Source organism: Entelurus aequoreus, linkage group LG15 (genome assembly GCF_033978785.1).
Source record: "Entelurus aequoreus isolate RoL-2023_Sb linkage group LG15, RoL_Eaeq_v1.1, whole genome shotgun sequence".
Taxonomy (NCBI): domain Eukaryota; kingdom Metazoa; phylum Chordata; class Actinopteri; order Syngnathiformes; family Syngnathidae; genus Entelurus; species Entelurus aequoreus.
Genome location: NC_084745.1, coordinates 23,269,868 through 23,284,550, shown reverse-complemented (window position 1 = coordinate 23,284,550; position 14,683 = coordinate 23,269,868). Strand labels below are relative to the sequence as shown.

General features: G+C 41.4%; 1 protein-coding gene across 1 annotated transcript in view; it reads left to right on the top strand.

Annotated features, from left to right (window-relative positions):
- Positions 1 to 14,683, top strand: part of rttn (rotatin) — a 127,606-nt gene that overhangs the window by 96,365 nt on the left and 16,558 nt on the right. The window contains exons 30-41 of the mRNA XM_062021083.1: positions 2,197 to 2,307; positions 2,648 to 2,806; positions 3,550 to 3,627; positions 3,923 to 4,124; positions 5,866 to 5,975; positions 6,053 to 6,140; positions 6,337 to 6,538; positions 6,609 to 6,699; positions 6,791 to 6,941; positions 7,031 to 7,168; positions 11,420 to 11,619; positions 11,694 to 11,799. Coding sequence (XP_061877067.1) covers positions 2,197 to 2,307; positions 2,648 to 2,806; positions 3,550 to 3,627; positions 3,923 to 4,124; positions 5,866 to 5,975; positions 6,053 to 6,140; positions 6,337 to 6,538; positions 6,609 to 6,699; positions 6,791 to 6,941; positions 7,031 to 7,168; positions 11,420 to 11,619; positions 11,694 to 11,799 — 1,636 coding nt within the window. The remainder of the gene's footprint in view (positions 1 to 2,196; positions 2,308 to 2,647; positions 2,807 to 3,549; positions 3,628 to 3,922; positions 4,125 to 5,865; positions 5,976 to 6,052; positions 6,141 to 6,336; positions 6,539 to 6,608; positions 6,700 to 6,790; positions 6,942 to 7,030; positions 7,169 to 11,419; positions 11,620 to 11,693; positions 11,800 to 14,683) is intronic.

Here is a 14,683-nt window from a genome sequence, read left to right as displayed (position 1 = left end):
CCAAATCTGCTGGGTCAAAAATATACATAAAGCAATGTTAATATTTGGTTACATATCCCTTGGCAAGTTTCACTGCAATAAGGCGCTTTTGGTGGCCATCCACAAGCTTTTGGCAAGCTCCTGGTTGAATTTTTGACCTATCCTCTTGACAAAATTGGTGCAGTTCAGCTAAATGTGTTGGTTTTCTGACATGGACTTGTTTCTTCAGCATTGTCCACACGTTTAAGTTTCACTTTGGGAAGGCCATGCTAAAACCTTAATTCTAGCCTGATTCAGCCATTCCTTTACCACTTTGGACGTGTGTTTGGGGTCATTGTCCTGTTGGAACACCCAACTGCGCCCAAGACCCAACCTACGGGCTGATGATTTTAGGTTGTCCTGAAGAATTTGGAGGTAATCGTCCTTTTTCATTGTCCCATTTAAAGCACCAGTTCCATTGACAGCAAAACAAGCCCAGAGCACAATACTGCCACCACCATGCTTGACGGTTTTCTGACATGGACTTGTTTCTTCAGCATTGTCCACACGTTTAAGTTTCACTTTGGGAAGGCCATGCTAAAACCTTAATTCTAGCCTGATTCAGCCATTCCTTTACCACTTTGGACGTGTGTTTGGGGTCATTGTCCTGTTGGAACACCCAACTGCGCCCAAGACCCAACCTACGGGCTGATGATTTTAGGTTGTCCTGAAGAATTTGGAGGTAATCGTCCTTTTTCATTGTCCCATTTAAAGCACCAGTTCCATTGGCAGCAAAACAAGCCCAGAGCATAATACTGCCACCACCATGCTTGACGGTTTTCTGACATGGACTTGTTTCTTCAGCATTGTCCACACGTTTAAGTTTCACTTTGGGAAGGCCATGCTAAAACCTTAATTCTAGCCTGATTCAGCCATTCCTTTACCACTTTGGACGTGTGTTTGGGGTCATTGTCCTGTTGGAACACCCAACTGCGCCCAAGACCCAACCTACGGGCTGATGATTTTAGGTTGTCCTGAAGAATTTGGAGGTAATCGTCCTTTTTCATTGTCCCATTTAAAGCACCAGTTCCATTGACAGCAAAACAAGCCCAGAGCACAATACTGCCACCACCATGCTTGACGGTAGATATGGTGTTCCTGGAAAGGCCTCACCTTTTCTCCTCCAAAGATATTGCTGGGTTTTGTGGCCAAACAGCTCAATTTTTGTTTTATCTGACCACAGAACTTTCCTCCAGAAGGTCTTATCTTTGTCCATGTCATGTCAGATGAAACAAAAATTTAGCTGTTTGGCCAAAAGACCTAGCAATATGTTTGGAGGAGAAAAGGTGAGGCATTTAATCCCAGGAACACCAGGCCTACCTTCAAGCATTGTGGTGGTAGTATTGTGCTCTGGGCCTGTTTTGCTGCCAATGGAACTGGTGCTTTAAATGGGACAATGAAAAAGGACGATTACCTCCAAATTCTTCAGGACAACCTAAAATCATCAGCCCGGAGGTAGGGTCTTGGGCGCAGTTGGGTGTTCCAACAGGACAATGACCCCAAACACACGTCAAAAGTGGTAAAGGAATGGCTAAATCAGGCTAGAATTAAGGTTTTAGAATGGCTTTCCCAAAGTCCTGACTTAAACGTGTGGAGAAGAAACAAGTCTATGTCAGAAAACCAACACATTTAGCTGAACTGCACCAATTTTGTCAAGAGGAGTGGTCAAAAATTCAACCAGAAGCTTGTGGGTGGCTACCAAAGGCGCCTTATTGCAGTGAAACTTGCCAAGGGACATGTAACCAAATATTAACATTGCTGTATGTATACTTTTGACCCAGCATATTTGGTCGCATTTTCAGTAGACCCATAATAAATTCATAAAAGAACCAAACTTCATGAATGTTTTTTGTGACCACAAAGTATGTGCTCCAATCACTCTATCACAACAAAATAAGACTTGTAGAAAGTATTGGAAACTCAAGACAGCCATGACATTATGTTATTTACAAGTGTATTTAACTTAACTTTTGATAGCAACTGTATATTCCTATAAATATTTAAGCTGCAATGTGGTGGAAAAGCTTCAGAAGTGTTCTTGAAAGTGCTTGAATTTAACCTTGGTTAAGATGTATGAACAATGTAAGCACTGTTATTGATATTCAGTGGGGAACAAGCCTGCACATTATTAAAACATTTACACAACGCAACTAAATGTTTCTCTTCTGTCTGGAGTAGGACATCATTTCCTTGTGGTCTTTGGGGAACGACGGCACTGTGGAGGAAGGAAACGCCTCTCAGCTGAGCTTGTCCTGGCTTATCCCGCTCTGGGTGGACAGGGATCAAGAGGTACGGGCGTCTCATGTCTCATTAAAAAAAAAAATACTTTTAGCATTCCCTACTTCATAGACAACTGACATTTTCAGTATTGAGATCACTTGTCAGCGTTCATTTTTTCAGCATGAACTCTTTCTGTCACAAAGTGATCATTTCTAGACACTTTTGTGGAACTAAACCAAAACCCCAAAAGACAATCATGAGGAGTTAGATATTGACAGCGAGTCTCACTCTGTGTCCAAAAACAAGCTTCCCTGCACACGACATAGTGGCAAAATTACTTTAACTGGCCACATTTAATATAATGTCTATTTTAGTTTTTGCTGTCCTTCTTTCCAATTTTTCACCCCAGGTGAGGTTTGCCAGTTTGGGTTTAGGCGCCACGCTGTCATCCGTGGCGAGTGGGTTCCAGGCTCTGTGCACCAGCTGCCAGAACATCAGCGGAGGCCTGTGGGGCACGTTGCTCAACATCCTGCTCGATCAGCACGAGTGCAGCATGGTCCGAAGAGAGGTGCGCTGCTCCAATCTGATATTTTCTCACATTTACGGGAGTTTATAAAACTAAAATAACGTCTTGGACTTGCAACTGTAATTGAAAATTAATGTAATACTAGCTAATGAGATAATAAATAAAAATAATAATACAACAAGACAACTGAACAGCAGTTATCATAATCAGCTAATTTTTAAATGTTGCAATAAAAAAATAGATTTTTATTATCAAAAACAATTCATATTTATTAACACACACAAAAGTACCGAAAATTGGTCCCTTTGAGTGCCGGTATCGATTTCCAGGTACCGGGAATTGGTACCGTATCGGTTCATATGTGAACAGTACAGTACAATCTGCAGATTTATAAATGACCCCACCGTATGAAATCAAACATTCTCCTTAGATGGTTAATAATTCCAGCAGTGTTTGAACATCAATGCCGCATTATTATTATGTTGTAATTATTGTGTCATTTGACGATTTGAGTAATCTGATTTGCTGCTTATGAAATGTCCATGTTAATATGATTAAATGTTTCTGTCATTTTTGGATACTCCATTACAGTAACCAGGGGGGAGCATCAAGTAATTTGTATTTGTGTGACACAGTAACTCCAGATTCAAAACCTACTATGAGAAAGGGTCGTGTGTTAGCTGATACAAGCAGACAGAGGGCGCTGTTGCTGATCCTTTCAAACTTGCTAAAGTGTGTGCGTCCTTTTCTTTTCAACCCTCTTCTGTGGGTTTTTGTGTGTCCAGGCTGCGTTTGTCCTGCAGAACCTGCTGGTCATGCCCATGCCTGCCAATGCAGAGGAGGCCAAGGACTCCCACTGGCAGGTCAGCAGCTCTGCCAGCTAGTTAAAAAGCTTTTATGGACCATGAACTGTTTTCTCTCTTGTTGCCCCTTATTTTTTATTTTTTGTCTCACTCCTTTCCTCTTTCCTACGCGCAAACCTTTTTTCCGCTAATTCCTACTTTTGTTGAGCTCCACAGGATTCAAAGCTTGGAGACTTGCTCGAATTGAAGCTCTCAGGGCTCTCAGCTTTTCCAATAAAGATAAAAAATTATGTGAGAACATCAATAGCATCTTATTGGATATTCCTTCTATATGCTGTGCTTATCTCCCTGACAGCACCCTTGTGTCCATGACGAGGTGTCTGGTGTGTCGGTGTTTGGTCTTCCTGCTCTCCAGGCCCTGCTTTACCACTGTCAGTATTTCCAGCACATGGCCGTATCCGCCTCCGCTTGTTATAGAGGCAGGTACGCCTTTCACCTTCAACGACCTGGTGGCGGTGCTGACAGTCGACTTGGGCCTCAGGAGAGTACTTCAGTTGGTAGGTTTCACTCCTATGTGAGTGTACATGTCTGAAGTATATATAATTTTTAACATTTTAATGTTGGGGATTTTTTTTATTACAGTATATCAAGGGACATCACTCTACAAATTAAACTTGAATACGCTTTAGAGTAGTCAGTGTACAGGTTGAGCTACTGTACAGTATGTCCACTGAAAGGCCCATTATACAGCCACTGAACCTTATAAACAGCTGGCAACACCACGCAACATAATTGTGTCATGGTCTGGGGCTGCGTGATTGCTGCCAGCAATAGTGAACTATGGTTAATTAAAGGTAACATTAATTACAGTGGAACCTTGATTTACGAAGAAAGTCAGAATAAAAATATACTTTGGTGTACTAACCTTGTCTCAGTTTACGGATGTTTTATCGAGCCATTGTGTGCTTTTGCAGCGCAGCCATTTTGTGCTTGGCAGCACAGCCATTGTGGGCGGGCTGATCGATCTTGTGTGCTCATTCAATCAGACCAACAGTGCTGTCGTTAGCTACTGTGCTAGTGAGTTTGTTGTGTGCTTTTCAGATGGGGGTTTTATTTTAACCTTTTTACAGCATTTTTCTAGTTATATTAGCTCAATATAAATCTAAAGAAATCAATAGATAATAGATGTGTGGTTTGAAACATTCATGAAGTATCCATAGCGTTGCTGACACTGCCTTCCCCCTCTCTGCCGCTGCATGCCAAGAAGATTAAAAAGAAAGTAGATTTTATCCACAAGGCAAGTGAGAGTGTGCGTGCATGTCGGCAGGGCAGCTACAAGTGTGGACAGTTCAGCCAGCCGTCGTATATTGTGTTCAAAGTGTATAAAGTTTTACTAAAATATGGACTTTTGTCATGGCTAGAACTCATTATTCATGTTTACATTGTTTCTTATAGAGAAATTTGCTTCAAGATATGAACTTTTCTTTTTACGGTGTTTATTGAAGAACCAATTAAGTTTGTAAACCGAGGTTCCACTGTAATTAATGTCATCTTTAATTAACCATAGTTCACTATTGCTGGCAGCGCTCATGCAGCTCCAGACCATGACACAATTATGTTACGTGGTGTTACCAGCTGTTCATAGGGTTCAGTGGCTGTATAGTGGAGTATACAGTGACACTCTAACCTACTCAGTGGCCTAGTGGTTAGATTATCCGCCCCGAGATCGGTAGGTTGTGAGTTCAAACCCCGGCCGAGTCATACCAAAGACTATAAAAAAACGGGACCCATTACCTCCTTGCTTGGCACTCAGCATCAAGGGTTGGAATTGGGGGTTAAATCACCAAAAATAATTCCCGGGCGCGGCCACTGCTACTGCTCCCCTCACCTCCCAGGGTGTGATCAAGGGTGATGGGTCAAATGCAGAGAATAATTTTGCCACACCTAGTGTGTGTGACAATCATTGGTACTTAAATTTAACTTTAACTTTATAATGGGTCTTTCAGTGGACATACTGTACAGTAGCTCAACCTGTACACGGACTACTCTAAAGCGTATTGAAGTTTAAATTGTAGAGATTGTCCCTTGATATACTGTAACAAAAAAAAACAGTAAATCTTTACTGTGTTACATGCTGTACACTGACTTCTCTAAAAGCATCATGTTTCCTTTCCATAGTAATGTACTTTGAAAAGGTTCTTGCTCCAACATGAGGGGCATATTCACTTCATACTGTATGTTAAATATGTCACTTTTAAAAGATGTAAAGTGACAAATGTTCTCTTTTTGCTCGTTCAGTTTCAGAGAATTCCCTGCACTTTTGGAGAAGCGCCACAACAGCAGCAGCAGCACCGCTGACTGCCAACTCCAGCAGACCGTCCAGCTCCTTGTCCACGTCAAGCACCTTGGTTAGCTTAGGCTTTCACATTGACATTTTCTTGCAAATAAAAACATTTTGAGCTAAAATCCATGGTGTTTGTGACAGATAAGAGGTTCTGGGTCTCAGACGTCCAGGGCTGCATCATCTATGAGCTTTACAGGCGATGCTCCTGCTAACAGGCTAATGGCGCAAGGTACTACTCAGTGCACAAAATTGCAACTAATGACTAGGACTTGAAATATTTTTTTGGTAGAAGGTTGTTGGAATTGCAAGTTGTAGTTTGTTATTATATGCTTGTGGTACCCATAGTTGCCTTGCCATCACACTTCTGACACCAAAATGGCAAGATTGCCACAACATGTATTGAGCTCTGCATTAACGTCTTTTAGGCCAGAGCAACACGGATACCAGCGACTCCGTTGCAACGCTAGTTTCCAAACAAGGCCAGCCTTCGACCACGCAGCCCGTAGCCATGGTCACCCCTGATCTCCTGGTGGCCCACTGCGGCCTGCTGATGAACCTGCTTGCCATTCTGCCAGATTTTACCCTGACAGCCATTCGACAGAACCAGCTACTGCAAGCACTGGCGAGGTACAGTAGGAAACTATATGATTGATTCCTCCTGAATCATTATGGTTAAACATAATTGTTCTGCTTCCAGCTTGGTGGCAATTGGGCCCATTGAGAAATGTCTCAGTGAACTAAGGGTACCCAACATCCTTCCTGGAGAGAGAGAGGACATAAAGAGTCAGGTGACACAGCAGCAGTGTGCAGATTATGGTAGTTTCTTTCTAATCTTGTGCATGTGGTATTGAACTATTTTACCCTCCTGTGTTTTCCCAGCTTGTCACACTTCTTCAGTTCCAGTCCAGCTTCTCCATGCTGATGCAGTCATGTGTTTCACTGAGCCCAGAGCTGATTGGCCAAATGGACTTCCTGAAACAATTATTGACCACCCTTGTGTCAGCTCTCACACTGGACACAACAGGATTAGGTGTGAGCCTTATAATTTGTTGTATCTCTAAATTATATCCACTGGTTGTTAGTCCTTCTAGTTGGTGATCAAATGCGTTCTCTTTGCAGATGCAGGTATACGCGACACTATCTTCGCAAGCTGGGGGGACGTGTTTACGCTCGTGGCTACTCTGGTGAGGAGGGACAGTTCTGCATCTTACCCATCTGTCTCTGCTGCGCTGGGGAGACACTGGCGGATGTTCACAGGTACCGGTACTGCTTTATATAGTCATCTGTAGAAGTAGCAATCACATGTTATCTGCCATATTGTCACTGTCCATTGAACACCTCAAATCTACCAAGTAATTTTAAATTGTATTTGAGAAAAAAAAAACATCAGCTTTTCTCTGTGTTTCAAAGGAAAGGAAAAGCCCACAAAAAATAGAGATACAGTGGTACCTGTATCCAATAACACATTTTCTGGATGATGTATTGTCCTACCAAATTTTGTTGATAAACAATAATATTGTCAACATTATTTTGAAAACAAATTAAACACTAATGTAATCATAATATAAGGTATGATAATATTAATGCAAGTAACCCTTTCGAATGCATTAACCTTTTATTTTTGTTAGTGTTTTTTACCATTGTAATTGAAAGGTCAATAACTTGTGATTATTTTAAATAAGTAAAAAAACAATAAAACTAAAGTGGACTTTTAATCTCTCCTAGAAAAAATTGCACTTAAAGGGCACCTATACTGCAAACCAACTTTTCTTACCTGACGGTACCTGCTTTTGTGTATTGTGCATAAGCCCCGAAATGTTAAATTCAAACTATTGAGGCATTGAGGAGATGTTTATAAAATTATCTTGCCCTCCGTCACACTTCCTCCAAACAAGCCGGTTGTAATGTGCTCTGACTTGTGACGCCCGCATGGAGTATGGCCTCTCGCTGGCTTGGGGGTTGGTTGTCTCCTGCTTCTCCCGTGCCTTGTCCTCTGCTGGGTGCAACGTACGGTCTTCTTTTTTCATCTTTCTTACCCCTCCTGCTCTGGTCCGGCTGCGCCAAAAACATTAAATAAATCCATTTAATATAGTCAAATGCAAATAAGGCAACAAGAGGCGTATCACACGCTTCTCTTTTGTAAAGTAAATCTCTACAGCAGATATGGGCATCTTACATCAACAATATGATTTGTCTGAGTGGCGAGACAGGACATGTTAAAAAATAAATAAATAAATAAATAAATATATGGTAGAAATTTACCCGAAGATCTTTGTGTGAATCTGCAATTTCTACTTAATGTGCTACCGTTTGTAGTCCGCATGACAACATTCCCAAAGTACGATCCAAAGAACGAAAATTCTCTGTTATTGGTTATATTAGCCAACACAGGTTACTACACACATCTACAATCTCTTCTGAAGAACTTAAAAACTGCAAGGCTAACTTTTTAGTTTCACGGCAATGTGCCTTCAACGGGGAAGAACTATCTCTTTGTGTGTGCCAACCACTTCAAAGATTCTTGCTTCACAAACTTGCGGCAATGTAAATATGTATTTTTCCAAAAGCTACTTTTAATAGCGGAGTCAGTGTTCACTCTTTATGGCAATGGATTAGGTACATGACAATCAGCTGCTGACCTACTTATCTCTAAGGCTGCGGTGGCTTATGACTGCCCAGTTTAAAGTGATTTGCGATGTGTGTCGTTTTCTCTGGGAAGGGTTACTTTTTCACCAATTGACGAGCACATAGGTTGATGATGTAATTCACATTTTTCGGAAGGGCCTCCACATGGAAACTTTCGGGTCTGTATGAAGACGACGAAAAAATCCACATGAAGAAATATATACGAAGTTAAGTTAGTATCACTTTACTTATATATACCAGCGTTTGTATATATGTCTGCCTTGAAAATTCTGAAATATGAAGTCAGTCTGTAAATTCCATTATAGTTTCTGAATGTCTTTTCCAGGCGGCAGCCATGATGCTCGCTGCCGTCATTTGTTGCTCGCTGCCATCATTTGTGTAACATTTCATTCAGAAAAAAACTACACTATGGTCAGATAGTATCATTGTATAATGCGCAGCTTTGGTAAATGGTAAATGGGTTATAAATCTATGGCGCTTTTCCCTTCAAGGTACTCAAAGTGATTAGACACTATTTCCACATTCACACACTCACACACTGATGACAGGAGCTGCGAAGGCCCTAACCACGACCCATCAGGAGCAAGGGTAAAGTGTCTTGCTCAAGGACACAACAGACGTGACTAGGATGGCGAAAGCTGGGAATCGAAACTACTAACCCTCAGGTTGCTGGCACGGCCGCTCTACCAACCGAGCCACGTACATAGATTGTTTTCAGATTGCCTTTTCATAAAGGTACCCACTGTTGAAAACCACATTTGAAAATTCCAGGAAATATGGACGTTAAGACCTATTTTTGTAGGAATTGTAACATTTATACTCAACTTAATTAAAAATTCAACTATTAAATATTATTGTTTTTCCATTATGTGATTTTCTTTAGGTTACTTAATTAATATATATATATATTTTATGCATTTATGACAAATAAGAAGAAAGCTATGTTGTTTTGAAGTTCGCTTTGCAAAATGCAGTCACACATTTCTCTATTGTCATAATGGATAATCCAGGACAAAAAAAGCAATTCATTTTTGGACTTCAAAAATGGTTCAAATACCATTGGAAATCTTTTTACTAGCTCTTTGCAATTTTTTGTCACATATTTAAATGGAAGAGACAATTAAACGGTAAGGAATTAAAGGAGATTGCCAATATGTGAATAATACATTAGCAATTTAAGCTCCATTTGTTGTGTAGCTTGTCAATTAGCCTTCTAATGTAGAACAACAGCTTCATCAACCTGCGGTAATATAAAGAAGATTTTCCAAAAAACTACTTTTAAGGATAAGATTAATGAGGTGATGGACATAATACGAACCATTGAGATGTGCTCATTTCAAGCCTTTTTCTGACGTTTCTTCTTAGGTTCCTTTTTGCTCCGGGTCGGACCGTGGCTCGTACATATATTGTTGAATGCTAAAATCCGTCGCTGTTGCCATTTATGTTGCAGCTCAAAGGTTGAATATACTTTGAATAAGATATTATTCAGTACCTTGTGGGAAGTTTCTCTCTCAAACTACACATATGGCCGCCGAGGCGGACAAAAGTTCAGTTGGCGTGAGGGGCTGGGGTGAGAAGGGGGTTGATTTTTTATCTTAACAACTTTGCCTTTCAAAGTGACTTGTTTCCAGAGGCAGCCAACAAGTGGCTTGAAGATGTGTCTACCTGTATATAGCTCCCCTTTAAATAAATACTGATCATCTTGAAGTGCAGTTTTTTTCCTTAGTAGGAAAAACTGGGTTCGGTGTTTTTGGGCAATTTCTTTTTAACAAATGTGTTATATTGGCTTTGCAATCATATTTGTTCCTCCTAATTCTTCTCATGAGCGAGCCGCGACGAGCGAGACTCTGTCGCTGTCGAAAGCTAGCAGTCCCGCCTCCACTTACCGTGACTAAGATTGTGGATGACTGACAAGAGGATTCACTCCTTTCATTTAGTTCAGCTATTGAACGAACGCACTCAGGTGCTGAGAGCGTTGCACAGAGCGTTGCACCTCTTGCACCCTGTTTGAAAAATAGAGACAACTAAAACAAACACACACAACCTAGATTGATAGTAACCCTCCCTGGATTGTGGAAGATAGCATAAATAGAAATATCCACTTTTTCAACGTCATTACTTGCCTTTCGAAACCTTATTGACCAGCCGGCACTCTTGCACATGTTGGATCTAATGAGACAGGAAGACGCCAATTATAAACCACTAAAAAGGTTTTTGAATTCCTCTTCTGTCTGCTGGAAGAGGAAAATGCTTTACATTATTATATTTTCAGGGAACTGCTGTAGTTGTTTGTCATAAAGGAAATTCTACTGTCGTAGTCTATTTCTTATCCAAAAAGGTAGTTTTTAATTTTAAAAAGCTTGTTTCATGTTAAAATTGTGATGTTCTGGGTGAGGCCAAGCTTGGATTAAATTGATTTCAATTATTTTTAATGGAAGCCTCGTATTTTGATTTACGTATATATATAAAACCTAGTCTGCCTGTATGCCTGAGTGCAGCCCACACCGCCAACAAAAGGCTTGGGGTATAGACACGGCCCTGACACAGATCCCAGTATTTTCTCCCACGCCTCACAACTGTGCCGATTGTAATTTTATGTTTTTAAAAACACCCCCGCTCTCATGATTGATAGCTCAGCAGTGACTTCTAATGGAGCCATTAAAAACAATAAACCCTTTTTGTGTATTCATGGCAACATTTGTTCCTAGTATTTTCTTGTCGCCATACACGCTGAGGTGATCCATCAGAACACAAAACCTCAGTAATGAATAAATATTGGATGGAAGTATTTCACCACTGGATTTATTATTTGTCTACTGTGTCATTTATTAAAAAGCATATTTATTGTGCTCTTGTGTGCAGGAACTATTATGTTGTGTGTGCATGAAAAGTTTGTGGATCCTCTCCTGCAAAAAGTGGCTTTGCACTTTCTATCCACCATTTTCGCAGAGGAGACAAAAATGCGAGAACAACAGGTCACAAAGTTAAACTCGGGCTGCGCCGTTTTAGCTGACGTGCTGAGTGGTCCGTCTGCCAGCCAGCTTTGTGAAATGCTGATGCAGGTAATGTATTTTATTTTGATAAATCTTCCAAAATGACACCTCTCATCTTAATTATGTTCTATTTTTAATGTTAGAGTTTTGAAAGGCGAAATCTTCAGGATCCACTTAAAAAGTTGACAGCCATCGCACTTATGACTCTACTAGCTAGCAGCGCTGCAGCACAGAACCATGCTGCTAAAGGTATTGGATCTTCACATGTACTGTGTTTACATATATAATTTGACAAGTTACAAAACCAAAAACCAGTGAAGTTGGCACGTTGTGTAAATCGTAAATAAAAACAGAATACAACGATTTGCAAATCCTTTTCAACCTATGTTCAATTGAAAATACTGCAAAGACAAGATATTTAATGTTCAAACTGAGAAACGTATTGTTTTTTTGCAAGTAATCATTAACTTAGAATTTAATGGCAGCAACACATTGCAAAAAAGTTGGCATAGAGGCATTTTTACCACTGTGTTACATCGTCTTTCCTTTTAACAAGACTCAGTAAACGTTTGGGAACTGAGGAGACCAATTTTTGAAGCTTTACAGATGGAATTCTTTCCCATTCTTGCTTGATGTACAGCTTAAGTTGTTCAACAGTCCGGGGTCTCCAGTGTGGTATTTTAGGCTTCATATTGCGCCACACATTTTCAATGGGGGACAGGTCTGGACTACAGGCAGGCCAGTCTAGTACCCGCACTCTTTTACTATGAAGCCACGCTGTTGTAACATGTGCCGAATGTGGCTTGGCATTGTCTTGCTGAAATAAGCAGGGGCATCCATAATAACGTTGCTCCAAAACCTGTATGTAACTATCAGCATTAATGGTGCCTTCACAGACGTGTAAGTTACCCATGCTTTGGGCACTAATACACACCCATACCATCACATTTGTTGGCTTTTGAACTTTGTGCCTAGAACAATCCGGATGGTTATTTTCCTCTTTGTTCCGGAGGACACAACGTCCACAGTTTCCAAAAACAAATTGTAATGTGGACTCGTCAGGCCACAGCACACTTTTCCACTTTGCATCAATCCATCTTAGATGAGCTCGGGCCCAGCGAAGCCGGCGGCATTTCTGGGTGTTGTTGATAAATGGCTTTTGCTTTGCATAGTAGAGTTTTAACTTGGACTTACAGATGTAGCGAAAAACTGTAGTTACTGACAGTGGTTTTTTCAAGTGTTCCTGAGCCCATGTGGTGATATCCTTTACCCATTGATGTCGCTTTTTGATGCAGTACCGCCTGAGGGATCGAAGGTCCGTAATATCATCGCTTACGTAGAGTGATTTCTCCAGATTCTCTGAACCTTTTGATGATATTATATTAATATAAATCCCTAAATTTCTTGCAATAGCTCGATGAGAAATGTTGTTCTTAAACTGTTCAACAGTTTGCTCACTCATTTGTTCACATCCTTGTTTGTGAATGACTGAGCATTTCATGGAAGCTGCTTTTATAACCAATCATGGCACCAACCTGTTCCCAATTAGGCTGTTCACCTGTGGCAGACCTGGGCAGACCTGGGGGCCACATCCGGCCCTTTGTGCGCCCCTGTCCGGCCCGCGTGAGGCCAATCATAAATTACAAAATAAATTTAAAAAAGTATCTATGTCGAGTGTGCAATACAACGGTGCTGCTTTTATTTTGAAAAGCGTTATTTGTATTACTTCCGTGTGGACGTATGCGCGTGAGTGAATGTGAACAGCGGCAATCACAAATGACAAAATAAAGTTTAAAAAACATCTATGTCGTGCGCGCAATACAACTGTGCTGTTTTTATTTTGAAAAGTGTTATTTATGGGCGTATGTCCGTGTGTAACCTGTGAGTGAAGGTGTACAGCCACAAGTGATGCCCGGTGTGACAGTCCTAACTGCCGTGCGGGTTCTCAGGATCATCCAGGGAAGACATTGTCGTGCGACGGTTTAGACTTCTTTATTATTTCAATAACCGAGTCTTTTGCGTGCTTTTCAGCAGCTGCCTTTTCTTATGTGAGCACACGAATGGTTTCCTTCTGTCCGCCGTCTGCTTTTCAGCAGCACGTCGCCGTCGTTCGCGTGGTAGCAGAGGATGGTTTCCTCCCATCCGCCGTCTTTCTCCGTGTCTCTCTCTTGATGTTCACATCTCTCGCCCTCTTATACGGTCCAAGAGGGTGATTGCACTGTCCACAGCTGTGCGCTCCACGCACCTTATGCTGATTGCGGCGTCGCTCTCAGCGCGCCCCGGCTTGCCGCTTCCTCGTCCACGCCTCCTCGCCTCCATCTTGGAGCGGGCGCCGTCGGTCCACGTCTCCGCCTCCCCACACACGGTTACCCCCGAGACGCTAAAAAGAGAAAAGTTGATGAAGAATGGCGTGTTTTCAACAAGACATGGACTGCCAAGTATTTCTTTACAGAAATTAAAGGTAAAGCCGTGTGCTTAATTTGTGGTACACAGCTTGCTGTGTTTAAAGAATATAATTTGAATCTCCACTACATGACGAAGCACGAGGAATATATACCGGAATCTGTCTGATGAAGAGCGCGCAAGGGAGGCTGATGCCTTGATGGTAAAAATGCAAACCCAACAAGGACTTTTTGCCAAATTTCACACTCCCAGAATGCAGTCGTCAGGACAAGTTTCGTCATTTCTCACAAAATCGCCAGAAAAAGTAAGGCGTTTTCTGACCGCGAGTTTATTAAGGAGTGCTTATTGGACTCTGTTGCGCTGATATGCCCCGAAACTTGGAGCTTCAGCTGAAGAACAGAACGGCCGACTTTGACTGTTTTTCGCTGGCTTTGGATGAGAGCTGCAATGTACGTGATACCGCCCATCTGCTCATCTTCTTACGTGGGGATAACTGCTGACCTTCAAATCACGGAGTAGCTGGCAGCCATGCAGTCAATTAAAAGGGACAACCACTTGTTCACATAGGTAAATGCGTGTTTGGACATTTTAGGACTGAAATGGGACGAGATGGCAGGTGTGACAACAGATGGTTGTCCAAATCTGACGGGGAAAAATGTTGGACTTTTAAAGAAGATGCAGGATAAACTTTAAATTAACCCTGTGCAGAAATTGAAATTTTTGCATTGTA